Source organism: Geotrypetes seraphini, chromosome 16, assembly GCF_902459505.1.
Source record: "Geotrypetes seraphini chromosome 16, aGeoSer1.1, whole genome shotgun sequence".
Classification (NCBI taxonomy): domain Eukaryota; kingdom Metazoa; phylum Chordata; class Amphibia; order Gymnophiona; family Dermophiidae; genus Geotrypetes; species Geotrypetes seraphini.
The window spans coordinates 21,791,577-21,817,975 of NC_047099.1; the positions used below are offsets into that span (position 1 = coordinate 21,791,577).

The following is a 26,399-nucleotide window of genomic DNA, read 5'->3' on the forward strand; positions in this document are numbered from 1 at the left end:
GATGATGTGATGTGGGCCGGCCCACCAAAGGCCCCGAGGCTGCCTCATGAAACTGCGCTAAAATACTGCTTAAGGGCAGCTGTGTGCCGAAGTTAAAAGCTGCCGCTGCTTGTCTGGGGGTGTGGAGACATACGCGGCAGGAGTCGGTGGTGGAAGGCAGGAGTGCCAGCATAGCGACGGCAACAGGAAGTTGCACGTCAGCTGACGCCGGCACCTTTTGCTGTGGCGGGGACTCAAATTTTTCGTGGACCGGCAATATTTTTTTGCAGACCGGCACCGGTCCACGGACCGGCGGTTGAAGAACTTTGCATTAGACCATAAGAATAGCCTTACTGGGTCAGAGCAATGGTCCATCAAGCCCAGTAGCCCGTTCTCACGATGACCAATCCAGGTCACTAGTACCTGCCCAAAACCCAGTGTATCACGTAAAGATGGAACTGTAAACTGTAACTTTGTAGCTTTGTGCATCACAGATGTTATTCATGGGGTCAATATTCAAAGCGGTCTATCCGCTGATATCCAGCAGCATGTAACCAGTTAGTGCCTTTAAATATCACCACAGACCACTAAATTTAAAGTCAGCTATTTTGGAAGTTATGCTATAGTAATCTGGCATATTCAGCTTTGCAACTCAGGCTCAAAATCGTAACATTTAAACGTCCAAAAAACAGCCCAAGGTGGCACTTGGACGTCCTAATAGGCAGGACGTTCGATAATTGAAACAGACTTTCTGGACATCCAGCAGCACTTCTAGGCCGCTGCATGTCCAGAACTCAAAGGGGCATGTTGGGAGGTTATGTTATGGGCAGACATCGGGTGGGCTTAGACCTGGATATCCTGCAGCGGTAACACTGCGCAACAAATTTTAATTTTTTTTCCTGAGGCAAGAAGAAAATGAGGCTTACTTTATAGAATTTGACCTCCTGCGTATGAAAATAGCCTCAGTTTTCTCCTATCACGTATAGCAGGGGTCTCAAAGTCCCTCCTTGAGGGCCGCAATCCAGTCGGGTTTTCAGGATTTCCCCAATGAATATGCATTGAAAGCAGTGCATGCACATAGATCTCATGCATATTCATTGGGGAAATCCTGAAAACCTGACTGGATTGCAGCCCTCAAGGAGGGACTTTGAGACCCCTGACGTACAGTTTTTGAACAAATTGCAAATATTTATTGCATGAGAAGTCATAATGTAATGCATTGCGCCGACTTAAGAGAATTAAAAGATTTACCCTCATTTAAAAAAACCTTAAAAACATATCATTTTAAAGATACTTATGATTCCTAGCTTTCTAATTAACAATTTTTAATTAAGTAGCCAAAATTATCCCCCCTTTTTGTTCATTCCTTTTTTTTTTTTTAATTATTATTTATTTATTGAAATTTTACATAATTCACAAGAATATTACTCTTGTACAAGTAAAACAGAAAAGAAACAAATTAAATAAACTCACAATTACTACTATAAGGAAATTTTCATTCTTACTTAAACCACTAACTCTGGAGGGAGAGGAGATGAATATATTGAAGAGATAACAAACATAAATAATAACTATAATCTTGAAAGGCTTAACCGTCTTTAACCCCCTTCTTTTCTTCCTACTCGTAAACATTCCGGGTAGCAAGATTCTTTAAATCTAAAAAGTTCTGGTGCATAGTAGACATATTTAACACCTTGATATTTCATTAAACATTTGCATGGATATGCTAATAAGAATGTCGCTCCAAGGGTCAAAGTCTCTACTCTCATTGCTAAGAATAATTTTCTTCGCTCCTGCGTTGTTCTCGTGACGTCTGGAAAAATCCATACTTTCTTTCCAAGAAACATTTGTTGAGGATTTCGGAAATATAAACGCATAATTGCATTCATATCTTGTTCGAAAACAAAAGATATGAACATTGTGGCTCTCTCTTTGGATTCGGAAAGAGTAGTTTCTAATAGTTCAGTAACATTTAAAGTGTCTATTGTCAAACGTTCCCCTGCACCTGGGTCGGTTCCTTCAATTTTCTTTTTCGGCAAATAATAAATTCTATTAAGTGGAGGTATATGTTCAGGGGAGAACTTTAATACTTCAATTAAATACCATTTCCACATATCTATAGGTGTAACCCCCAAGGCCTTTGGAAAGTTCAACAGACGCAAATTCAATCTTCGGTTGTAATTTTCTATTTGTTCAATTTTTTTACTCAAAATTATTCTTTCCTTTATCAAATTATTTGTTACAGCTTGAATATTTACCACATTGTCCTTAATCTCTTTTATCTCCGTTGAAAATTCATCTTTAGTTTTCTCCAAGGATTTCCCCAAAGCGTCCACAGTAGAGAGTTGCGCGGGGACAGAAATCCCACCCGTCCCCACCCATCCCCGCCAAAGTCCCACCCGTCCCCACCCGTCCCCGCGAGGAATCCCACCCGTCCCCACCCGTCCCCGTGAGGAATCCCTCCGTCCCCACCCGTCCCCGCGAGGAATCCCCTCCGTCCCCGCGAGGAATCCCCTCCGTCCCCGCCCATCCCTATAAACTTCAGAAATAGTTATTTCATTTAATTATGCTACTGAATTAAAGGCTCTGGTAGAAACCCATTTACAAATAAGCAAAAAGACTTTATTAATTTGAAAATATTAATTGGGAAGAATACATACTTTGTAAACGGGTTTCTACCAGAGCCTCTAATGTTTATAAATTTTTATCAACACAACTAATATACTACTTTATCCTGAAGCAAAAAAAAAAAAAAAAAAAGAAATAGAATTCTTTTCCTACCTTTGTTGCCTGGTTTCTGCTTTCCTCATGTTCTCATTCAATTCCTTCCATCCACTGTCTCTCTTCCTTCTGCATCTTCCATTTGCTCTGTTACTGTGCCTCTCCCTTTCTTCCCCCTTCCAAATTGGTCTGGCACCCATCTTCTTCTCTCCGCTCCCCCAATAGTCTGGCATCTGTCTTCTTCCCTGCTAGCGTCTTCTCCCTACTCTCTCTTCCTCATTTCCTTTCAGTGTCCTTCTCCCCCCCATCTTCCCCATGTCCTTTCAGCGTCCTTCTCCCTCTCTGTCTTCCCCATGGCCTTTCAGCGTCCTTCTCCACCCCTTTGTCTTCCCCATGTGCTGCTGTAAGAAGGTAATTTAGATTCGCGGCTACAGGACAGGGAGGATTGTCGGACCCGGGCTGTTATCGGTCGGTCGGGGAAGTGCCACAAAAGTAAGGGGACCTGGCCGGCTGTGCTGCAACTGGGGCGGGGCGGGGCAGGGCGGACCGCCCCCTTCCCTTGGTAGCCACTCGAACCGTGAGGCTACTCTCCTTCTCCTAACCTGCCCTGCCTGCAGTACAGAGCCGAACGGAAATCTTCCCGACGTCAGCGCTGACGTCGGGAAGACTTCCGTTCGGCTCTGTGCTGCAAGCAGAGAAGGTAGGGAGAAGAAGAGCCGCGCGACTGAGTACATCCAGCCCCGCAGGAGCCCCGTGACCCTCGGAGGCGTCCCCATGGGATCCCCGCGACCCTAGGGGGCGTCCCCACGGGATCCCCGTGACCCTAGGGGCGTCCCCACGGGATCCCCGTGACCCGAAGGGGGAACCCGCGGGATGCCCGCGGGTCCCGCGGGATTCCCGTCGTCCCCGTTCCCGTGCAGCTCTCTAGTCCACAGTACTTACAAGAGTTGTCAGGTCACATGAAGATCTGGTTACCTGGTTGTTTAGCCTCTCAAGAGAGTCCCAAATCTTCTCGAGGGTAATCGCCTCCGATTTAGGTGTTTCAGAGCCAGTAACAATACTGGCTCTCACTTCCCCCTGCTCTCCTCCTACTCTCGCGATTCCGAGCCCCTGAAATGGGGTCTCCCCAGCGTTCACTTCCGCATAGGAAGCCTCCATTCGGGCCGCGAGTTGAGCAGGGTACGGGGGCGGAGCAGGCTCCGGAGGGGAGAGAGAAACCTCCTGCCCGAAATCCCCAGCTGCTCTTCTGGCTGGAGAGAGCCCGAGACTACCTCCTGGAGTTTCGGGGCCAAAAGAAGCTGCAGCAAAGTCCAGGATAGAACGCTGAACGGGGGTAGATGTCCGGGCCACAGAGGGCTCGGCTCGGACGCTACCCTTCCGTTTAGGGAGAGGCATCACGAAGTAAGTAAAGAAACTGTCTCGGACCGCTGGTGAAATCGCAAGCTTCACACTGCCGCCATCTTAACTCCTCCCCACCTCCACTATCTTTTGTTCATTCCTTTTATGTTCTTCTTTCTCTCCTATTTAAAGATTATAACTTTATTTTCCCATACAATTCTTGTAAGTTTTATAAACAATATAAAAGTCATTTTGTACGTCAGCACCAATATTTTATCTGCACATTCATATTATGTTGTACATCACTTAGCAATCTAAATAAGCGATTCATTAAGAACGAATAAACTTGAACTTGAACTTCCTATAAATATTATTTTCTAGAATCGTTTATTCTGTTGAAGTGCATTTATAAACGAGATTAGGAGCATTTCTAATCAATGTCCAACAATAGTCAGCCAGCATTGATGAAGTCCATCTGCCCTAATATCGTTTCTCCATTGTAGCAATGTCCTGGTGAAACCTTTCCCCGTGCTCATCACTAACACTACCAAAAATTCCGATGCGAGTGGAGAAAATTAATTTTTAGTGACATGTTGCACTTGAGATCACTTCCTATTCCCCAGAAAATTCTCAATTACATTCTTCAAAGGTATCATTAAAATTAATACTTTAGACATCTGATAAAGACTTAGCATTACCAGCAACCTTGATTCTAACTGTGGCGCTTCCGTTAGATAAAACATGGTTATTAAGACTTTACTTAAAAAGTAGACAAAAAATTTTTCTTGGTTGTAAAGTACAGATGTTTCCTGATCTTATAAGGGAGACACAGAAGCGTCGCCGTGAATTTCTTCTTTTGAAACCTGGGGTCACATCTCTGGGGGCTACCTTTTATTTGAGACATCCATGTAAATGTATAGTGTGTTACCGTTCTGTTAAATATGTATTCTTTGAGCCATCTCAATTGACAACTTTTGTAGCAATGTCTCGTCTGGATGGAGGAATATCTTGAACCCTAAATATAATCATGAGATCTCATTTTCAGTGCTTCAGCTTTTAGCATCTTGCTAAAAATTTCTGTTATCTTTAATTTTTCGCTAATTCTAAAACTTGGATCTAGTATGAGGACTTGAGCATAGATAGTTAAATAATGTTTTCTTTATTGGATGTTAAATTATTTTATGATTTTTTGTTATTATGACTATTGCTTTCTGTACAAGTGGTAAGCTTGATTTAAATTGAAAATTAATAAAGAAATAATTAACATAAAATTAATACTTTAGCTTAAAAATCTAATTTCAGGCAAACTTTTAACCATATTTAACAACCCTATATAACATCTATATTTCATAACATTTACTCCAAGCATTAGAGTATAGCGAAAATGTTAATTTTTGCATTAGAATGCTCTTTCGCAAAAAATCAGATGGTTATACTGAAAAATTAAGGTCAGTTTTGAATTCAGCAACCCCAAATCATTATAGCACACCCACTACAATTTATGCCCCAAAACCTCTTTTGCACAGTGTAATCAAAGCTTTCCCAGAAAATCTTGGACGGAACTTAGATGCCGGCAGTTAGACCTGTTTTAGTTGTGTTTAAGTGCCCCAAAGCTGCCCAAACTAACCAGATGACCACAGGAGGGATTAAGGCATGATCTTCCTTACTCACAAGTGGTCACCGACCTCCTCCCACCACCCAAAGGTGTGGGAAAAACAGAAACAATAAGGGCTTGCCATCAGCTGATTGTGGCAGATGAATTCCAATCACCTATGCTGGTTTCGGGGTTCCCTGATGGCTCAGCTGATGGAGATTCCCCCTGCCAGGATCAGTTGAACTGGCAGGGAGATTCCTCTCCCTCCCTCCCTTCGTCACAAGCACCAGTCCCATCCAGTACACCTCCAAACTAACCAAATAAAAAAAGAACTGCTGAGCTCTACACCCCTCCCCCCCACAACATCCCCCCAACATCCCTGGACACCCCCCGACATCCACAGACTCCCCTGACATCCATGGACCCGCCCTCAACATTCCTGGACCACCCCATATCCCATATCCCCTGACACCCCCGTATCATTGGATGACAAATCACCAGGAGGGAAACCTACTCCCTTCTGCCTGTCGGGCCACATGCTCAGAATGATGGGCCTTCCCTCTCCCAATGCATCTTTGATATGAAGTGGGAGGAGCCTAAGGCCCTGATTGGTTCAAAATAATTTTGAGCCAATCAGGGCCTTAGATCCCTCCCACTGCATCTGATAACCTCACTGCAGAGTAATTATTGGGACAGACTGTGGCCAAAACATGGCCTGGGCTTTAGGTCTTGTCCTAGTGCCTGCTCTCTCTTCATCCCTCCTTCTACATATCTACGCTTGATTCTGCAGCTTTGATTAGGCCAGGCTCCAGAAACTACTTTTCAAGATCTTGGCCTCAGGCCCCTTTTCCTCCACCCATGCTATAAATGTTAGCTGCAGTGCATCCCTTTGCCTCCCTCCCTTGAGTCTGCCCTCTAAAAAGTGCAGAGGCTCATGGGCTGGCAGCTATTCCTAAAACGCTGGCCTGCAAACCCTTGAAACTTTAAGTGGAGAGATTAGGATTCAGAGGGAACATACTGCCACTGTTTGTTTTTCTCAGTGGTCCACTAGGAGATCCCTGAGTCTCCCATAGGACAATCCACCCCTAGAAATGATTGCACTGGATGAGGTGGGGTATCATTCCTACTTTCTGCTGTCCAAAAATAGGGTTACCCTATGGCTGCAGATAAAGGAGGATGGATTGAGACATCCGGGATTTACTTCTATTGAAAGCAATAAAAGTAAAGAGGACAGAGACATCTACATGTTGCTTCCACTGAAAGTAATGGAAGTAAAACACGGATGTCTCAATCCATCCTCCTTTTTCTGGAGCCATATGATAATCCTATCCAAAGAAAACATTACATTCATCACTGTACTGCAATAATATTGTCTAACTTGCAGGGATTCTCTGGCCTCTCTTTGGATTGCTTGAAATAATTTATCAAGAAGAAAGCACAGGGCATGCTCTCAGGTGCCTGACTTAGGAGGGACAGATAAAAGAGAGAAGAATGTCTACTTCATTCTGAATAATTTTCTTCCAGGGGTGGATGATTTTCGGAAAGTAATGACAGGATGTCATCTGCCATGCATCAACAATGGCCACTGGGATCCCTGAGAACATCCTTCTTAAGATGATGTCCAGCTGCAAGCTGATCCAGTCATTGACGTCCAAATATTTGTATCCCGTGTTTGCTGACTTGATGATAACAGTGGTCTGAGGGCTCCTGTACAAGAGATCCACCACCGCCCTTCGGATGCTCTGCACCCGCTGGATGTACATGTCCACAGGCAAGTAGGTAAAATGGGCCCAGATGTTGAAGACAATCACCACTTGAGGTCCCCCACCTATCCCATTAATGTCATTTGCCATGTAGTGGAGGTCTGCCACTCTGATCTTGGTCATCCTCAATGGCTTTCCATGCCCCCTCCACTGAATTAGGTAGTTGTTTTCTGCGTCTGTGGCCAGTATAGGGCCCATCTCATGCGGCACATGTAAATCAATCGTCTTTAGAGCTGTAAAAGAAAGTTACCCGGTGTTACCGTCAGTAGTACAGTCTTAGAGCATGATGACTTGTTAGTGTGAGTAGGCCGAGGCCTGAGCAATTGAGCAAGGTGGCCCAGGTGGTCACTTGACTAGTGGCCTTGATCAATATGAGATATTGTGTACAGCCTAAAGTGCAGGAAAAGGGTGTGATCTGGCTTCATGCAGAAAAAAACTAACAAGAGAGACACTGACAATGAGACTCAAACAGCAAGGTCAGATACAAACTGGCTGAGGCTGGAACATGTTGAAACTGACAAAGAGGAATTTGACCTGCAGGGAGTAACGGATGTAAACCATGAACAGAGGATGTCCAGTAAAAGCACATTTGCTTAATTGTCATCCCCGTAGTTTCTTTGTAAATGTAAAAATAATGACTCAATAAATAGAAGTAGGATGAAATGTTCTAAGATAGAAGTATTATATGCATAGGTTTACCAGACATCCGGATTTCCCCGGACAGCTTTTCAAAATCTGGCACTTTGTCCGGGTTTTGAAAAGCCTCCTCAAATCGTGTCGGGCAGGGAGCAGGGGGCGGGGCTAGGGCATTACAGGGCGGGGATGGGTGGGCCTGGGGGGTGGGTCTAGGGGATTGGAAAATCTGGCAACCCCATATATGCACAAATAAGATAGGGAAATGGTCAAGGTTAAGGTATAAAGTTATGTGTGCAACTAAGCTGCTGATCTGTAGAATAGTATATAAAATATAAAGAATAGGTTGCAAAAAGTATAGTACCATGTTGCAAAACACTAAAGTAATGAGTACATAACATACCTAATTTAGTAATATAGATAGAGGAAGTTAGAGACAGGAAACTAGAGCCGTGTTAGGCCAATAACCATCTTTGCTACCCTGAAGCATTCTGGATGTGTTTACAAGATCTGTGTGCGTATAGGCAAGGACATTCATTATCTCTGGATGTCCGTTGCCATGTGAATGTGGAGGAGAGCTGGTTTCTCATCATGGGTGTGAACTGTGCTTTATGGCTCTTATCATCTTTGGCCCGTCTTGCGGTCAACCGAGGACCTTGTACAAGATCATTATTCATTATTCCACTGCATGAAAAAAGCCCCTGCTAGGCTAAATTTGATTGGTTCTCTAGGGTCACCTGGCACACCCTAAGAATCCGTGTGCTATCCTGTGTTACGGCAGACAGAGTAGATAAAAGAATCCTGTGGAAGAGTGTAGGGTTAGAGAGAAACATTCTGCGCCTTGTATGCTAGCTACAAGCATAAGAACTTCCTCCCCTGTGATGACCTATTGAATTACTAACCTTATTTTATTGCCTTCTGTACTTGACTGCATTTCTTTGATAAAATAAACCACTTGAATTTGAGAACTGTAACAGGGTGTTGTATGGTCGCTATTTACTCTGTGAAGGGCTTCTTGCAGCCAGCCTTTCACAATGAGTCAGAAGTCAGTTCTGTGATGTGTCCATGCAGGCTACGTATTTTAAGAAAAAGCTTTGGGATAACAGAAGCAGAAAGCATTGTTTCTGTCCAAGCTCAGAAGGAACATGTGGAGGTTTTGTGGCCACCTGGATTAGGCCTGACATCAAATATCTCAGTCAAATTCAGCCAGTGCCTTTGAAAACACTGACTGCCACTGGCTGAATATTGCGGGGGTATGGTATACTGCTTTGAAGTAATCTTTCTACCCTGAGGTCATATATGAGGGTGGTTTGAAAAGTTTAGTAAAAAAGAAATCTATATTTCTCAACATAGTCTCCTTTGCGCAGCGGCCACAAAGAAGGCAAACAGAATGTTGGGCATTATCAAAAAAGGTATCACTACCAGAATGAAGGAAGTTATCCTGCCACTGTATCGGGCGATGGTGCGCCCGCATCTGGAGTACTGCGTCCAATACTGGTCGCCATACCTTAAGAAGGATATGGCGATGCTCAAGAGGGTCCAGAAAAGAGCAACAAGGATGATAAAAGGCATGGAAAACCTTTCATATGCTGAAAGGCTAGAGAAGCTAGGGCTCTTTTCCCTGGAAAAACGGAGACTTAGAGGGGACATGACAGAGACTTATAAGATCATGAAAGGCATAGAGAAGGTGGAGAGGGACAGATTCTTCAGACTAGCGGGGAAAACAAAAGGGTACTCAGAAAAATTGAAAGGAGACGGATTCAGAACAAATGCTAGGAAGTTCTTCTTCACGCAGAGGGTGGTCGACACCTGGAATGTGGTTCCAGAGGAGGAGGTAGGATAGAGTACGATATTGGGCTTCAAAAGGGGATTGGATGATTTCCTGAAGGAGAAGGGGATTGAAGGGTATAGATAGAGGGTTACTATACAGAATAATAAATGATTAGGGAATGAAAGGTTTAGGTAAAAGATCACATACAGGTCATGGACCTGGGGGGGCCGCCGCGGGAGCGGACTGCTGGGCATGATGGACCCCTGGCCTGACCCGGCAGAGGCAATGCTTATGTTCTTTGTGGCCTGTGAGAGTCCAGGTTTTCTATCCCATCTGAAAAATAGGTTTTGTCAAATTTTAAAAAATATTTCTTTAACTTTTCAAACCGCCCTCTTATCATTGGGGAAACACTTCATACATCTCCTTCTTCTGTATCTCTTTTCTCCTTCACTGTCTCTCATTTTTTTTGGGGATTAGAAGTTTCCAAGTTTAATAAATCTTTGGAGATGGGAGAGCTTCCTTAGGATTGGAGAAAGTGGAGACAGGGAAGAAGTGGGAAACTACAGACCAGTAAGTTTTCCAGTGGTTGGAAAAGTAATGGAAGCACTGCTGAAAGAAAGGATAGTGGATTTCATGGAATCTAATGGGTTACAAGATCAGAGGCAACATGGATTTTTACAAAAGGAAAATCCTGCCAAACATAGTAACATAGTAGAAGACGGCAGATAAAGACCCGAATGGTCCATCCAGTCTGCCCAACCTGATTCAATTTAAATTTTTAAATTTTTTCTTTTTAGCTATTTCTGGGCAAGAATCCAAAGCTCTACCCGGTACTGTGCTTGGGTTCCAACTGCCGAAATCTCTGTCAAAACCTACTCCAGCCCATCTACACCCTCCCAGTCATTAAAGCCCTCTCCAGCCCATCCTCCCCCAAACGGTCATATACAGACACAAACCGTGCAAGTCTGCCCAGTACTGGCCTTAGTTCAATATTTAATATTATTTTCTGATTCTAGATCCTCTGTGTTTATCCCACGCTTCTTTGAACTCAGTCACCATTTTCCTCTCCACCACCTCTCTCAGGAGCGCATTCCAGGCATCCACCATCCTCTCCGTAAAGTAGAATTTCCTAACATTGCTCTTGAATCTACCACTCCTCAACCTCAAATTATGTCCTCTGGTTTTACCATTTTCCTTTCTCTGGAAAAGATTTTGTTCTATGTTAATACCCTTCAAGTATTTGAACGTCTGAATCATATCTCCTCTGTCCCTCCTTTCCTCTAGGGCAGGGCTGCCCAAGTCCGGCCCTCGAGATCCACTGGCAGGCCAGGCCCCCAGGACATCCACAATGAATATGCATGAGAGAGATCTGCCTGCACTGCCTTCTTGGTATGCAAATCTCTCTCCCATGCATATTCACTGTGGACATCCCGAAAACCCGGCCCGCCAGTAGACCTCAAGGACCGGACCCGGGCAGCCCCGCTCTAGGGTATACATATTCAGGGCTTCCAGTCTCTCCTCATACGACTTCTGGCGCAGGCCTATCATTTTCGTCGCCCTCTTCTGAACCGCTAAATAACTTAAAATATTGTAATCACTCTGAAACTTAACAATTAAATGAAAAGTGCTTTTACTACTTATGCTTTCTCACTTCCCCCCCCCCCCTTTTTTATTTTATTTTTTTACAAAACTGTAGCGTGGTTTTTAGTGCCAGGCGCAGCGGTACTATGAGTGTCAGAGGTGCAACTGCCACAGCCGGCGCTAAAAACCACGCTTTAGTTTTGTAAAAGGTGGAGTTAAAAAAAGAACTAGACTTCTAACTTTAGGAATTAAGACACAGATTCTATAAAGGGTGCCTGAAGTTGGGCGCCTAGATCCGTGTGCCTAGCCAATCTAGGCACCTAATATAATTTTTAATTAGCTTAGTCAGTGCTATTAGTGGACAGTGAGCACTTAACTGGCAAAAATTTAAATTAATTGGGTTGTAGGTGCCTAACTTAGTAGGCGTCTAGCTCAAGGTGCCTACTAGAAAGAGGGTATGGTTAGGGATGGGTCTTGGGTGTGATTTGCACCTAGGTGCCTAAATTGAACTTAGGTGCCAGTATTTAGGCCTTGAAAACCCTAGCAAAAATAGGGGGCGCCTAAGATTTTGATGCCTGCCAGCACCTAAGTCTAATTTAAGTATCCGTATAGAATGCCGGACTCAGCAGCCGCCTAAGAAGTGGCTGAGAATCGCAGACCAATTTCCTATACAAATTTGCATCTGCCCTAACGGACAGATACCTAAACCCACCTAACTGCCTTGATTCTCTGAACCAATCAGGGCCTTAGGCTCCTCCCCAGTGCATCCCAAAATGCATCAGGAAGGGGAAGGCCTGCCATTTTGGAATGGCGGGCCTGCCGGCTGGAGGGTGAAAGCAACCCTCTGACTGGACTTTCTTCTGGAAAGGTATGGAGGGGTGTGTGGGGACTTAGGGGGGCTGGGGTATCTACAGGTTTGGGGGTGCCAGGGGGTCTTCAGGTTTGGGGGGGTCTGGAGGGGGGTGTCACTGGTTGGTGGGAGTAGTGGGAAGTTCCAGGGAGTAGCAGCAGGAGGGAGTGGGCATCCTTAATGCCAGGGTACTTCAAGGGGAGTTCCCTGCTGCAGCCATTCAGATGATCAGCTGATCGCAGCCAGGGGATTCCCTTGCCACGATCAGCTCAACGGCAGTGTCTATTTGAAAAGTAGGCCAGCATATGCTTACCTACATTTCAGGTATTTGTCATGGCTATGGAGACGCCAAGGGCTACTTAGGCTCGCCCAAGGCCACTTACGTGCCAAACTACGCCCAGCCTTGGGCAAGCTTAAGTGTCCCAACGCATCTCCCTCAACTGTGACAAACGCCTACAGTGTAGGCGGTCTGCCTTCATAGTAACATAGTAGATGACGGCAGATAAAGACCCGAATGGTCCATCCAGTCTGCCCAACCTGATTCATTTAAAAAAATTTTTTTTTTTTTTTTTTTAGTTTTTTTTTTCTTCTTAGCTATTTCTGGGCAAGAATCCAAAGCTTTACCCGGTACTGTGCTTGGGTTCCAACTGCCGAAATCTCTGTTAAGACTTACTCCAGCCCATCTACACCCTCCCAGCCATTGAAGCCCTCCCCTGCCCATCCTCCTCCAAACGGCCATACATAGACGCAGACCGTACAAGTCTGCCCAGTAACTGGCCTAGTTCAATCTTTAATATTATTTTCTGATTCTAAATCTTCTGTGTTCATCCCACGCTTCTTTGAACTCAGTCACAGTTTTACTCTCCACCACCTCTCTCGGGAGCGCATTCCAGGCATCCACCACCCTCTCCGTAAAGTAGAATTTCCTAACATTGCCCCTGAATCTATCACCCCTCAACCTCAAATTATGTCCTCTGGTTTTACCATTTTCCTTTCTCTGGAAAAGATTTTGTTCTACGTTAATACCCTTTAAGTATTTGAACGTCTGAATCATATCTCCCCTGTCTCTCCTTTCCTCTAGGGTATACATATTCAGGGCTTCCAGTCTCTCCTCATACGTCTTCTGGCGCAAGCCTCCTATCATTTTCGTCGCCCTCCTCTGGACCGCCTCAAGTCTTCTTACGTCTTTCGCCAGATACGGTCTCCAAAACTGAACACAATACTCCAAGTGGGGCCTCACCAATGATCTGTACAGGGGCATCAACACCTTCTTCTTTCTACTGACTACGCCTCTCTTTATACAGCCCAGCATCCTTCTGGCAGCAGCCACTGCCTTGTCACACTGCTTTTTCGCCTTTAGATCATCGGACACTATAACCCCAAGGTCCCTCTCCCCGTCCGTGCATATCAGCTTCTCTCCTCCCAGCATATACGGTTCCTTCCTATTATTAATCCCCAAATGCATTACTCTGCATTTCTTTGCATTGAATTTTAGTTGCCAGGCATTAGACCATTCCACTAACTTTTGCAGATCCTTTTTCATATTTTCCACTCCCTCTTCGGTGTCTACTCTGTTACAAATCTTGGTATCATCTGCAAAAAGGCACACTTTTCCTTCTAACCCTTCAGCAATGTCACTCACAAACATATTGAACAGGATTGGCCCCAGCACCGAACCCTGAGGATTGATTTTTTGTATTGAGTGGCTAGAGAACTGGATCAAGGAATGTGTGGCGGATTGGTTGGAGCTACAGCCCCAGCACCCTGGGGTCATTGGTTCAAACCCCACACTGCTCCTTGTGACCCTGGGCAAGTCACTCAGTTCTCCGTAGCCCAGATACATTAGACAGATTGTGAGCCCACCGGGACAGATAGGAAAAATACTTGAGTACCTGATTGTAAAACCACTTGATAGGCGGTATATAAAAACTTAATAAACTTGAAACTCATTTGATATAGTCTATTTGGATTTCACCAAAGTCTGACACAGTTTCTCATTGAAGGCTCATAAATAAACTGGTTAGGCTTCAGAATGGTAAATGGGACTAGAAATTGGTTGACCGGTGGACTTCACAGAGTGGTCGTTAATGGAATTCACTGGAAGGGAAAAAGAAGAGCAATGAAGTGCCTCAAGAAATGGAGCTGAATCTATTCAATATATTTGTGGGCAACATTGCTTTAAGGTTAGAAGGTAAAGTTTGCCTTTTTGAGGATGACGTCCAGATTTGTAACAGAATGGATACCCCTGAGGGAGTGGACAACATGCAAAGTGATCTGCAAAAATTGTGTTTTGCAGTTGAATTGTAATGTGAAGTGCAGAATGATGTAAGTGGGGAGGAGAAATCCCAGGGAGCCAGTTCTTAGGGAGGTGAGAGATTGATATGCACAGACAGAGAGAGAGACCTTGGGGTGAAAGTGTCGGAGGTGTATTCCCCCAATATTTGGGCCAGCTTCAGTCAGCGCTTTCTTAAAACACTGATCATTGCTGGCTACATTATCCCCTGATATTCAGCGTCAGACTATGTCCAGACACTGACACTGAATACTGTGGGATTTTTGGGACAGGCTGGCCTTCCAGACCTTATGCAGTCCCGGATGATATTGAACCAGGACCGCATAAGAGTTATACGGCCCCGGCTGAATATTGGGCCAGGCCTGCATAAAAAAGCAAACCCTGCTCCAAACCCCCTTTCCTGACTTCCCTGACCATTTCTTCCTCCCCCAGCCTGTGACAACCCCGCTGGAAGGCCTCCCCCATGTGTAGGTAGGCTCCCCCATGTGTAGGTAGGCCCCCCTCCCAGGCTTACAACCCCCCTCAATCCCCCTAATATGTAGGTAGGCCCCCCTGGGCCTTTCTTTGTCCCTGGTGGTCTAGCAGGGGTTGATGGGAGCAGAAGCGCTTCTGCCCCTTGCGACAGTTCATCAAAATGGCTGCCGTGACCTCTTGCAGCAGCTCGCGATATAACAGGAAAGTACAAGGGGCAGGAGTGAGGGGGCTATGCCTCCACCGACCCCTGCTGGACCATCAGGGACAAAGGTAGGCCCAAGGGATCTACCTATACATTGGGGGGATTAGGGGGATTTGTGAGCTAGGAGAGGGTAAGGGAGCATAGTTGAGGGGTTGGGGTGGTTGGGGTTGGGTTGTTATGCTTTTGAGGTATCCTAAATCAGGCTGCTTAGCTATGTGGATGACAGCACTGAATATTGCCGACATTCACATAACCTGGGGGTTCCACCTCTATGTTGCACACTTTTTAGTTGGGCTTTCTGAGGGGATAATCAGCAGTAGAGGCCATAAAACGATTTGAAGCAGTTCAGAGGAAAGTGACAAAAATGGTATGTAGTTTATGCCAAAAGTCGTATGAGAAAAGACCTGACTAGAGCAGGGGTTAGCAACCTTTTTAAAGCAAAGAGCCATATAGAGAATGACACGGTGACAAAATTCATCACCGTTCCCATCCCTGCGGATAACCGCGGGAAATAAACCCATGTCATTTTCTAGTGTCTATTTCATCCTCTGTCCTTCTACACCAGCATTATTCAAAGTAAAGCTTGCGGGTCAGTGGTTGTGGCCATTCATACTCTGATTCTTATGTGAGCCAACGATAATGAAGCCATTGTGACATCACTGATGTGATTGGTTCTTAGGCACTGGTGGAATGAGGCATTATGACATCACAATATCTGCTCTGGATACCAGAGACTGTCATTCTTTAGTGTCTATCTCAATCTCAGTCCTTCTACACCAGCATTCTTCAAAGCAAAGCTTGCGGGTCGGTGGTTGTGGCCATTCATACTCTGATTCTTCCCTCTTTCCTTAAAGAATGACATGAAGATGGTTTCCCCTTATCAGTCACTGGCTGAAAATTCTCCCTGTTTTTATATTTTACTAGTGTTTAAGCCCGTTACATTAACGGGTGCTAGAATATATGCTTGTCTGTCTTTCTTTATTTATGTCTCTCTCCCTGCTCCTGTCTCTTTCTTCCTTTCTTTCTGTCTCTCTCCCTCCTGCTATTTTTCTCTCTCTCTCCCTGGCACCCTTTGTCTGTCTGTCTTTCTGTCTGTCTCTCTGGTCCGCTGTCTGTCTTTATTTCTGTCTGTCTCTCCCTCTGGCCTCCTTTGTCTGTCTGTATTTCTTTCTGTCTCTCCCCCCCCCCCCCCCCCACTTTCCTTTGCAGAAGCAGCAGCGGTATTTCCCTTCCCCTCCAGGTCCCTGTGAAGTAGTAGCAGTATTTTCCCCCACCCCCCTTTCCCTTCTCTCCCCCCCCCACTTTCCTTTGCAGAAGCAGCAGCGATATTTCCCTTCCCCTCCAGATCCCTGTGAAGTAGTAGCAGCATTTTCCCCCACCCCCTCATTCCCTTCTATCCCCCCCACTTTCCTTTGCAGAAGTAGCAGCGGTATTTCCCTTCCCCTCCAGGTCCCTGCTGAAGCAGTAGCAGCATTTTCCCCCACCCCCATTTCTTTCTCTTACCGTGAGCTGTCCTGCTCCGTTCGGCCCCTCCCTTCTCTTAACGCGATCTGGCCTGCTCCGTTCGGCCCCTCCCCCTTCCCTTCCCGCGGGCTGGCCTGCTGCGGCTGAAGGTTTTTTTTCAAGTTTCAAAGTACCGGCGGCTCCTCTCACGATCCCCGTGGTGGCTGATCCTCCTGTAAAGAGCAGCCTGCAATGGTGGCTGGCTTTAGCGAACCTCGCAGGCCACTCTCCAACTCGGTAGCACGTTCCCTCTGACGCGATCCCATGCGTCAGAGGGAACGTGCTACCAAGGTTGGAGAGTGGCCTGTGAGGTTCACTAAAGCCGGCCACCATCGCAGGCTGCTCTTTACAGGAGGATCTGCAGCAGTGGCAGTGGCAGCGGCAGCAGCGAGTTAGAGCGGGAGGTGTGTTCCCTGCTGAGGACGCGGGCAGGGAGAGAGCTTGCCTGGCTTCCATTGTGAGTGAGGGCGGGAGGAGGGGAGTAGCCAGAATGTTCCCTGCTGCCGGATTGGCGGCCACGGATCACACATCACAGCGGCAGGGAACACGAAATCCTAAGTGCGCATGTGCGCTTAGTCTTTTATTATATAGGATTTTCTAGTCAAACACCAGTGTTTAATGGCAACAAACATTTACTTAATGTACCCTTTCAGAAAAAAAAAAAAAATTTGTGAAATCCATAGTCCAAAAACTTTAAACAAAACCATCTGGTATAGTAGAGAACACTTCTCTTTAGATGTCTTGTTTGTAGCTTAACTTTAGCTTAATGGCAGACAGTCCAAAAGAATCCGATTCAACGCAGCCAGCATTTAGAAACATGGAAACATGATGGCAGATAAAGGCCAAATGGCCCATCTAGTCGGCCCATCCGCAATATCCACTATCTCCTCATCTTCCTATTGGCTAAGGCTCTTAAACATTTGCATCTCCTCTTCCTATAGGCCAAGGCTCTTTACACCTGCATTGTGAGGTCATAGAACGTTATGGGTATAGAAACATTGTAACATGATGGCAGATAAAGGCCAAATGGCCCATCTAATCTGCCCATGTGCAGTAACCATTATCTCTTTATCTCTCCGAGAGATCCCACGTGCCTATCCCAGGCCTCTTGAATTCAGAGCAAATAAGAATCAGCTGCTCAAATAGTGCCGGTGACTGGGCACTATCCTTCTAGCCCAACATCTGCTCCCTCTTCCTCCCTTCTCTGCCCTCCTAACTTGACATCATCCTCTCCCTTCTTTCTTACCTCCTGCCCTCTCCCATCCCTCACTCCCATTGTCCTGCATCTATTCATCATTCCCTTCTGCTCTGGGATGCAACATATCCCTCTTTCTCTTCTCTCTACTTGCTATCTCTTCCTTCCTCTCATACACCCCAATGTCCAACATGTCACAGTCTCCCTCTCTCTTCTTCCCTTGTTCCCTAGGTCCAAAATCTCTCTTCCTCTCTCCCCATGCATCTTCTCTCCCTCCTCCTCCTCCATGTCTATTTCTTTCTCTCTTCCCATGCACCATCTCTCCCTCCTCCACCCTTATGTCCATTTCTCCTTTTCCCCCGTGCACCATCTCTCCTTCCCCTCCACCCATATGCCCATTTCTCCCTCTCTCTCCATGCACCATCTCTCCTTCTCCTCCACCCTTATGCCCATTTCTCCCTCTCCCCCCATGCACCATCTTTCCTTCCCCTCCATCCATACGTCCATTTCTCCCTCTCTCCCCCTGCACCATCTCTCCTTCCCATCCACCCTTAAGTCCATTTCTCCCTTTCCCCCATGCACCATCTTTCCTTCCCCTCCATCCATACGTCCATTTCTCCCTCTCTCCCCCTGCACCATCTCTCCTTCCCATCCACCCTTAAGTCCATTTCTCCCTCTCCCCCGTGCACCATCTCTCCTTCCCCTCCACCCATATGTCCATTTCTCCCTCTCTCCCCATGTACCATTTCTCCTTCCCCTCCACCCTTGTGTCCAAGACCGCACCCAGGGTGGACTGCCCCCACCCCCTTTATTACGCCACTGATTAATATATCGACACCCAGTGGCATAGCCAGGGTAGGAAGCGTCCTGGGTGGAGATGTCCCCTGTGCCTAACTCTCTATCCCCATCACTCCTTCCATGCCAAACCTTCCGTGCCCTCTTCTCTACCCCCTTTTCCTTCTGTGCCCCAATGCCACTATCACACCCTCTTTCCCCACCCCTTGTACCTCTTTAAATCTTTGCCAGCGCATGCGCCCCCTCCCCCACCTTCTTACACCACTGCTGATACCCTTCGCAGCAGAAACTGACCACATAAGTGTTATATTAACAAATAGATTTGGGCACTTAAAAGCATAACTGTGGCTGTTTAAATTGTCTGTTTCACGTTGTACAGCAGCTCACTGAAAATGTGCATAAAATGAAATGGAAAAGCTATATGCCCTCCTTACCAATGAGAATCTACCCGAGGATGATAAAACTGTATTTCAGAGAAAGTTCTGCCAGAAAGGATAGTCAAACCTGGGTGTATGTGTGTTTTTGCATTTAGCTCATCTTTCACCATAACCAGAGTTAATCCAGACGCAGTAATGGCTGAAGATATAAAAAGGATGGAGTCGGCTACTAAAATGGTTACTGGTCTTCGTCATAAGGCGTATGGGGTCAGACTTAAAGGTCTCAATCTTTATACTTTGGAGGAAAGGCGGGAGAGGGGAGATATGACAGAGACGTTTAAATACCTACGTGATGTAAATGCGCATTAATTGAGTTTCACTTGAAAGGAAGCTCCGGAATGAGAGGGCATAGGATGAAGGTAAGTGGTGATAGGCTCAGGAGTAATCTAAGGAAATACTTTTTTACAGAAAGGGTTGTAGATGCGTGGAACTGTGTCTGAATTCAAGAGGGCCTGGGATCGGCACGTGGGCTCTCTCGGAGAGAGAAAGAGATAATGGTTACTGCAGATGGGCAGCTCTATGACCTCACAATGCAGGTGCACAGAGCCTTAGCCTATAGGAAGAGGAGATGCAAATGTTAAGAGCCTTAGCCAATAGGGAGAGGGGAGATATGACAGAGACGTTTAAATACCTACATGATGTAAATGCGCATTAATTGAGTTTCACTTGAAAGGAAGCTCCGGAATGAGAGGGCATAGGATGAAGGTAAGTGGTGATAGGCTCAGGAGTAATCTAAGGAAATACTTTTTTACAGAAAGGGTTGTAGATGCGTGGAACTGTGTCTGAATTCAAGAGGGCCTGGGATCGGCACGTGGGCTCTCTCGGAGAGAGAAAGAGATAATGGTTACTGCAGATGGGCAGCTCTATGACCTCACAATGCAGGTGCACAGAGCCTTAGCCTATAGGAAGAGGAGATGCAAATGTTAAGAGCCTTAGCCAATAGGGAGAGGGGAAATATGATAAGAGACTTTCAAATACCTACATGATGTAAATGCGCATGAGTTGAGTTTCATTTGAAAGGAAGCTCTGGAATGAGAGGGCATAGGATGAAGTTAAGAGGTGATAGGAGTAATCTAAGGAAATACTTTTTTACAGAAAGGGTGGTAAAATCGTGGAACAGTCTCCTGGAAGAGGTGGTGGAACATAAGAACATAAGAATTGCCGCTGCTGGGTCAGACCAGTTGTCCATCGCGCCCAGCAGTCCGCCCACGCGGCAGCCCCCAGGTCGAAGACTTGTGCCCTAACCGAGACCAGCCCTACCTGCGTTCGTTCCAGTTCAGCAGGAATTGTCCAACCTTGGCTTGAATCCCTTATAACAGACTCCGGGAGAGCATTCCAGTTCTCCACCACTCTCTGGGTGAAGCAGAACTTCCTTACGTTAACTTCAGAGAGTGCCCTCTCGTTCTCTCTACCTTGGAGAGGGTGAACAACCTGTCTTTATCCACTTAGTCTATTCCCTTCATTATCTTGAATGTTTCGATCATGTCCCCTCTCAGTCTCCTCTTTTCAAGGGAGAACAGGCCCAGCTTCTCTAATCTCTCACTGTACGGCAACTCCTCCAACCCCTTAACCATTTTAGTCACTCTTCTCTGGATCCTTTCGAGTATTACCATGTCCTTCTTCATGTATGGCGACCAGTGCTGGACGCAGTATACCAGGTGAAGTATAGCCCGGTACAGTGGTATGATAACCCTCTCCGATCTGTTCGTGATCCCCTTCTTAATCATTCCTAGCATTCTGTTCGTCCTTTTTGCTGCCGCTGCGCATTGTGCAGACGGCTTCATTGACTTGTCGACCAGAGACTGTATGAATTTAAGAAAGCCTCGAAGAGAGAGGAGAGATAATGGTCACTGCTGATGGACAGACTGGATGGGCCATTTGGCCTTTATCTGCCATCATGTTTCTATCAAATAAATGCCTTTATAAAAATCTTGAAAGGATAGAAAAAACACAGCCTGATCTTTGTATGCCATTTTCTCTGTGCAGTAGATGAATGCATAAAATCCTACATAAAATCCAAGCTTCCCATCTACACCCCCACTCGCACCCTCCGCTCAAAATCAGAGATACGCCTATGCATTCCTCCCCGGAAGGTCCCTCCTCTCAGAAACTGCCCGCAAACAATCCTACAGCCACTTCATTCCACATCTCTGGAACCAACTCCCCCCTCAACTCAGACGACAAAACTCATTATTGACATTCCATAAAATGGTAAAGACCCTCCTCTTCAACTAAAGGTCACCCTCAGTCTTCCCCCCTTAAGCCCCACCTCTCCCTTCTCTCTCCTGTCTATCTTCTCCCTAAAATTCAGTATAGTCCTCTCTTAGTCTGTACTCTGATAAATTGTATCTAAACTCAAATAACTTGTACTTAAACTAAACTACTTATACTTAAACTCTTCTCTTAATTTGCTGTATACTCCCTGTATTTAAACTACTGCACAGTCTTGTATGTCCAAACATTTAAACCTATTGTATATCCTATATGTCTAATTACTCTCCATTGTGTATGTTCACTTGTAGACCATTCTGAGCTACTGGGAGGACGGGATAAAAATCTAAATAAATAAATAAAAGATGTGGTGGATAACCAGTAAACTGAGCAGTGACTCACAGAACATTTGGACACAGACATGACCTAAAGGATCCTATTTTTCCACACAGACATATCTCAGGAGGTCTATATTATTCCTGAGAGAAATGAGATGGAATCACGGCCTTACAGGGAACAAATTTTTCAAGGTACTCCCACCACTGCCGCAGGGTTGAGTCTCCAAACATATACACCACTTTCCCACTCAGGCACTTGGTGACGTTGGACGGTGTGGGGAACGTTCTGCTGGAACAGACCCGAGATATCCAGGTGTCGTTATAATAGAATCCAGATGGATCTGGCATCGGCAGCCCTGGCGTGCAAAGAGGTAGCAGCGGCTCATCTGTGAATTGCAGAATTGAATAAGAAATGTTCAGGGGATCACTTTTCACACTGTTTTGCTACCTTATTTGTTGGGATTAATTTACCATTGCAGTCATGGTACATATGAGGGATCGTCAAAAAGTTTCTGGATTTTTATTTTTTAAACACTATTTATTAAATATCTCAATAGCAAATTATATCACTTTTCCAAATAATCACCGAGTTTTGCGATATATTTTTTTCCAGTGTCCTACTAACACCCCCACCAAGAGCGGCTCAAGGTAATCTGCCGCCTGAGGCGAGGGATAATCTAGCTAAGCATCCAAAATGGGGATGAGACAAGGGCTGCTGTTCCCCTTCATTTAACCATTTCACCATTCTCCTATCCTCCCTCCCCCACGCCTATACTTTCAATTTGCCCTAAAAGTTGTTGCCGGGCAGCGGTAGCGAGTCACAACTTTTAGGACAAATTGAAGGTAGATATGGTGGTGGGGGGGGGGAGATAGAGGGGAAAAATTCCTTTAGGGGGGAGAACAGTGAATGGGTTTGATGCTGGGAAGGGGAGCAGCAGAGACAGCAAGATGCCACTCCCTCAACAGTGCTGCCTGAGGCCGCCACCTCAGTTGGCCTCATTATAGGGCCTCCCCTGACACCCTCTTACTACTTCTCCCGCCCCAACCATTTTCCGTCAAAATATGAAAGTGCAGAAACTTTTTGAATAACTTTTTGAATAACATTTAAAAAAAAAAAAATTGTTTTATCATGTCCACTGAAGGAGAATCATCAGAGACCTCTTTAGATCAAATAAAAAGGTGGAGAATAAAGCCTCATAACTTTGATATAACAGCTGTGCACACAGTGGTGTAGCGAGGGTAAGAGACGCCCAGGTCAGAAGCGCTCCTCCCCCATCCTTGTCTCCACCCTCCGCTCCTTCCCAGATCCCCCCCCCCCCCCCGCTGTGCGCCTCATGGTCCCTTCCCCCATACCTCTAGTTGTTCATCACCACGAGTAACAACTTCAGCATGCTCCTCACGACTCCCGGTGGCTCTCCCTCCGATGTTACTGCCTATGCGTGGCACCCAGAAGTGACGCCAGCGGGAGAGCTGATGTGGTCACGAGGAACATATTGAAGTTGTTGCTTGCGATGGTGAACTAGAGTTACGGGGGAAGGGCGCACGCTTGTGGCGAGGGGAGGAATGGGAAGAGGTGGAGGGGGCAGAGAGGAAGAGGGGGTGCCAGCACCCGCAACCAACATGGTGCCCAGGGCGGACCACCCCCCTCGCTCCCCTCTTACTACACCTGTGTGTACACACAGTAAGTAGAAGCTGTTGTAAATCATCTCATAGGATGCACATGCGAAACTCTATCAAAGTCAAATCATAATAATAATGAAAGAATAAAAACAATCTTTTATTTTTATATTACCATGTGTCCCTGAAAATAAGACCTACCCCAAAAATAAGCCCTAGCATGATTTTTGGGTAGGTCCTAATATAAGCCTTTCCCAAAAAATAAACCCTAGCTGGATCAACCCCCGAAGCCCCTCCCTAATGTCCCCGACACTCCCCGATTTGCCGGCGGCAGCGCTTTCTTCCCCCTCCCCCAGTATCTTTCCTCCCCCCTCACTCATCCCCTTGCGCAGCATCTTTCCATCCCTCCTTCCCATCCCGCGCAGCAGAACCCCGCCGAACTTCCCACCCTGTGGCCGACTTACTTCCATTCCAAACAGCAGTGGCGGCAGCAGTGAACAGGCTGCTTCACGGCCTTTCCCGCTGGGGTCTTCCCTGTGCTGCCGTGTCACTGATGACATCATCAGTGATGCGGCAGAGGGAAGGAGGATAGTCAGGTTTCTGCTACACGGGGAATGGGACGGAGAGATGGAAAGATGCTGCACAGGGTTGGTGGGATCGTCAGGGTTCTGCTGCACAGGGGGGAATGGCTTTGTATCATCTGTTCCACAAAGATCTCAAGACTTTTTTATTTCAGAAATGTTATGACGTCTGAAATTCAGTTTAAGGATGATCTGTAATTTGTTTATTTGTTAACCATTTAAAGCTCTATTTTATAGGGAAGATGTGGCATACAAGAATAATGCTTAGATTAGATCTAACGCAACACAATGAAATTGTTTTTGGGGTTCTGCTGCACGGGAGGGGAGGAGGAATAGAAAGATGCTGCACAAGGGGATGGGTGAGAGATGATCGTTGTATACAAAAAAAAATAACACATCCCCCCAAATAAGCACTTTTGGACCCCAAATTAATATAAGACAGTGTCTTATTTTGAAGGAAACACAGTAGATACTTTCTGCATGTATTATTATTTAGCTTAATGATTTTATTATTGCAGATGAAATTTAATGTGGACAAATGCAAAGTGATCCACACTAGGATGAATAACCCAAATCTTACCAGATGCTAGGATTGACCTTGGGGATCAGCGCCAAGAAAAAGAACCTGATTTCATTGTAGACAATACAATGAAATCTTCCACCCAATAATAATAATAATAACTTTATTCTTCTATACCACCACAATCTTGCAACTTCTAGGCGGTTTACAATCAAGAGAGCTGGACATTCAGCGAGTTACAATGTGCAGATAGTCAGAGGAAATACAGAGTGCAGAAACTTTAAGGAAGCAAAATTATAGATATACAAATTGCTGAGCAAGAGTATAAGGTATACAAATTGGAATAAATTTCCAAGTGGGCCTGTTAGGAGAAGGCCTTGCAATTAAAAAAAAAAAAAAACAGCGAAAATTACGATATGATAACAGTAACAGTTTATATATATCACAGAGCCATGAAGTTCTATGCGGACTTAAGTAACAGTTTATATATATCACAGAACCATGAAGTTCTATGCGGACTCAAGAGGGGAGAGAGGAAAAGGGTAGGAGATCAAGAGGACCGATGTTGAGGAGAGAGAGAAGAGCAGGTCAGTTGTTTAGGTATTTCAGGAACAGGTGTGTTTTTAGGCGCTTCCTAAATTCCTCATAGGTAGTGGGTGAAAGAAGTTGATCTAGGTCTTTACCCAATAAGGCTGCTTGGTGTGAAAGAAGGTGATCATGGTGTTTTTTCAGTTTGCAACCTCTAATTGGAGGGGAAATGAAGTTTGAATGTGTGCTTCTCTTACATTTGTTGGTGGAAAAGGAGAAAAGGTCCGTTATGTATTTGGGGGCTAGTCCATATAGTACTGTACTTTGAAGCAGAGGCAGGCGAATTTAAACTTTACACGTGCTTCCGTTGGCAGCCAGTGCAACTGCCGGTAATAAGGTATCACGTGATCGAATTTCTTCAGCCCGAAGATAAGTCTGACTGCAGCATTTTGCATTATTTGAAGACATCGCATATTCTTTTGGAAGATTGCTAAATAGGCTATGTTGCAGTAGTCAAGTTGACTTAGTACGAGGGATTGCACTAGGATTCTGAATGCTGACGTATCGAAATAAGATTTAATGGATCTGAGTTTCCAGAGAGTGAAAAAACCCTTTCTGGTTACCCAATGTGCAGTGGCGGCCAAAAAAGCAAACAAGCCGCTAGAAATTATTATAAAGGGATGGTTAACAATTAAGAATGGTATACTGCCTCTGTATCACTCCATGGTGTGACCTTACCTGGAGTATTGCGTTTTGTTCTGGTCACCTTATCTCAAGAAAGATACAGCGGAACTAGAAAAAGTTCAAAGAAGAGCAACCAAGATGATAAAGGGGACGGAACTCCTCTCATGTGAGGAAAGACTAAAGAGGTTAGGACTCTTCAGCTTGGAAAAGAGACGGCTGAGGGGAAATATGATTGAAGTCTACAAAATCCTGGATGGATCAATTTTTTAGTCTATCAAAAATTATAGACTAGGGGACACACAATGAAGTTACAGGGAAATACTTTAAAACCAATAGGAAGAACTATGTTTTCACTCAGACAATAGTTAAGCTCTGGAACATGTTGCTAGATGTTGTGGTAAGAGCAGATAGTGTAGCTGGTTTTAAGATAGTTTTGGACAATTTCTTGGAGGAAAAGTCCATAAGGAGCAGCATCTTTCTGCTATTGAGACAAACATGGGGGAGCCACTGCTTGCCCTGGATCGGTAGCATGGAATGTTGCTACTCTTTGGGTTTTTGCCAGGTACTAGTGACCTGGATTGGTCACCGTGAAGACAGGCTATTGGGCTAGATGGACCATTGGTCTGACCCAGTAAGGCTGCTATTATGTTCTTATGTTGAGTATTGATGGGAATTTCCTAGGTGACATCATCAGCATCACGGAAACATGGTGGAATGAGGAAAACATTTGGGACGCTGTGCTACCGGGATACAAGCTATATCGCAGAGACAGAGTAGGTCAAAAAGGTGGG

At 45.5% G+C, this 26,399-nt stretch overlaps 1 protein-coding gene across 1 annotated transcript in view; it reads right to left on the minus strand.

The window, feature by feature from the left end:
• Nucleotides 1-6,376: 6,376 nt before the first annotated feature.
• Nucleotides 6,377-26,399, minus strand: part of LOC117349765 (NXPE family member 3-like) — a 102,536-nt gene continuing 82,513 nt past the window's right edge. The window contains exons 4-5 of the mRNA XM_033923356.1: nucleotides 21,852-22,064; nucleotides 6,377-7,628 (exon numbers count right to left, since the gene is read on the minus strand). Of these exons, the coding sequence (XP_033779247.1) occupies nucleotides 7,096-7,628; nucleotides 21,852-22,064 (746 nt within the window). The 3' untranslated portion in view covers nucleotides 6,377-7,095. The remainder of the gene's footprint in view (nucleotides 7,629-21,851; nucleotides 22,065-26,399) is intronic.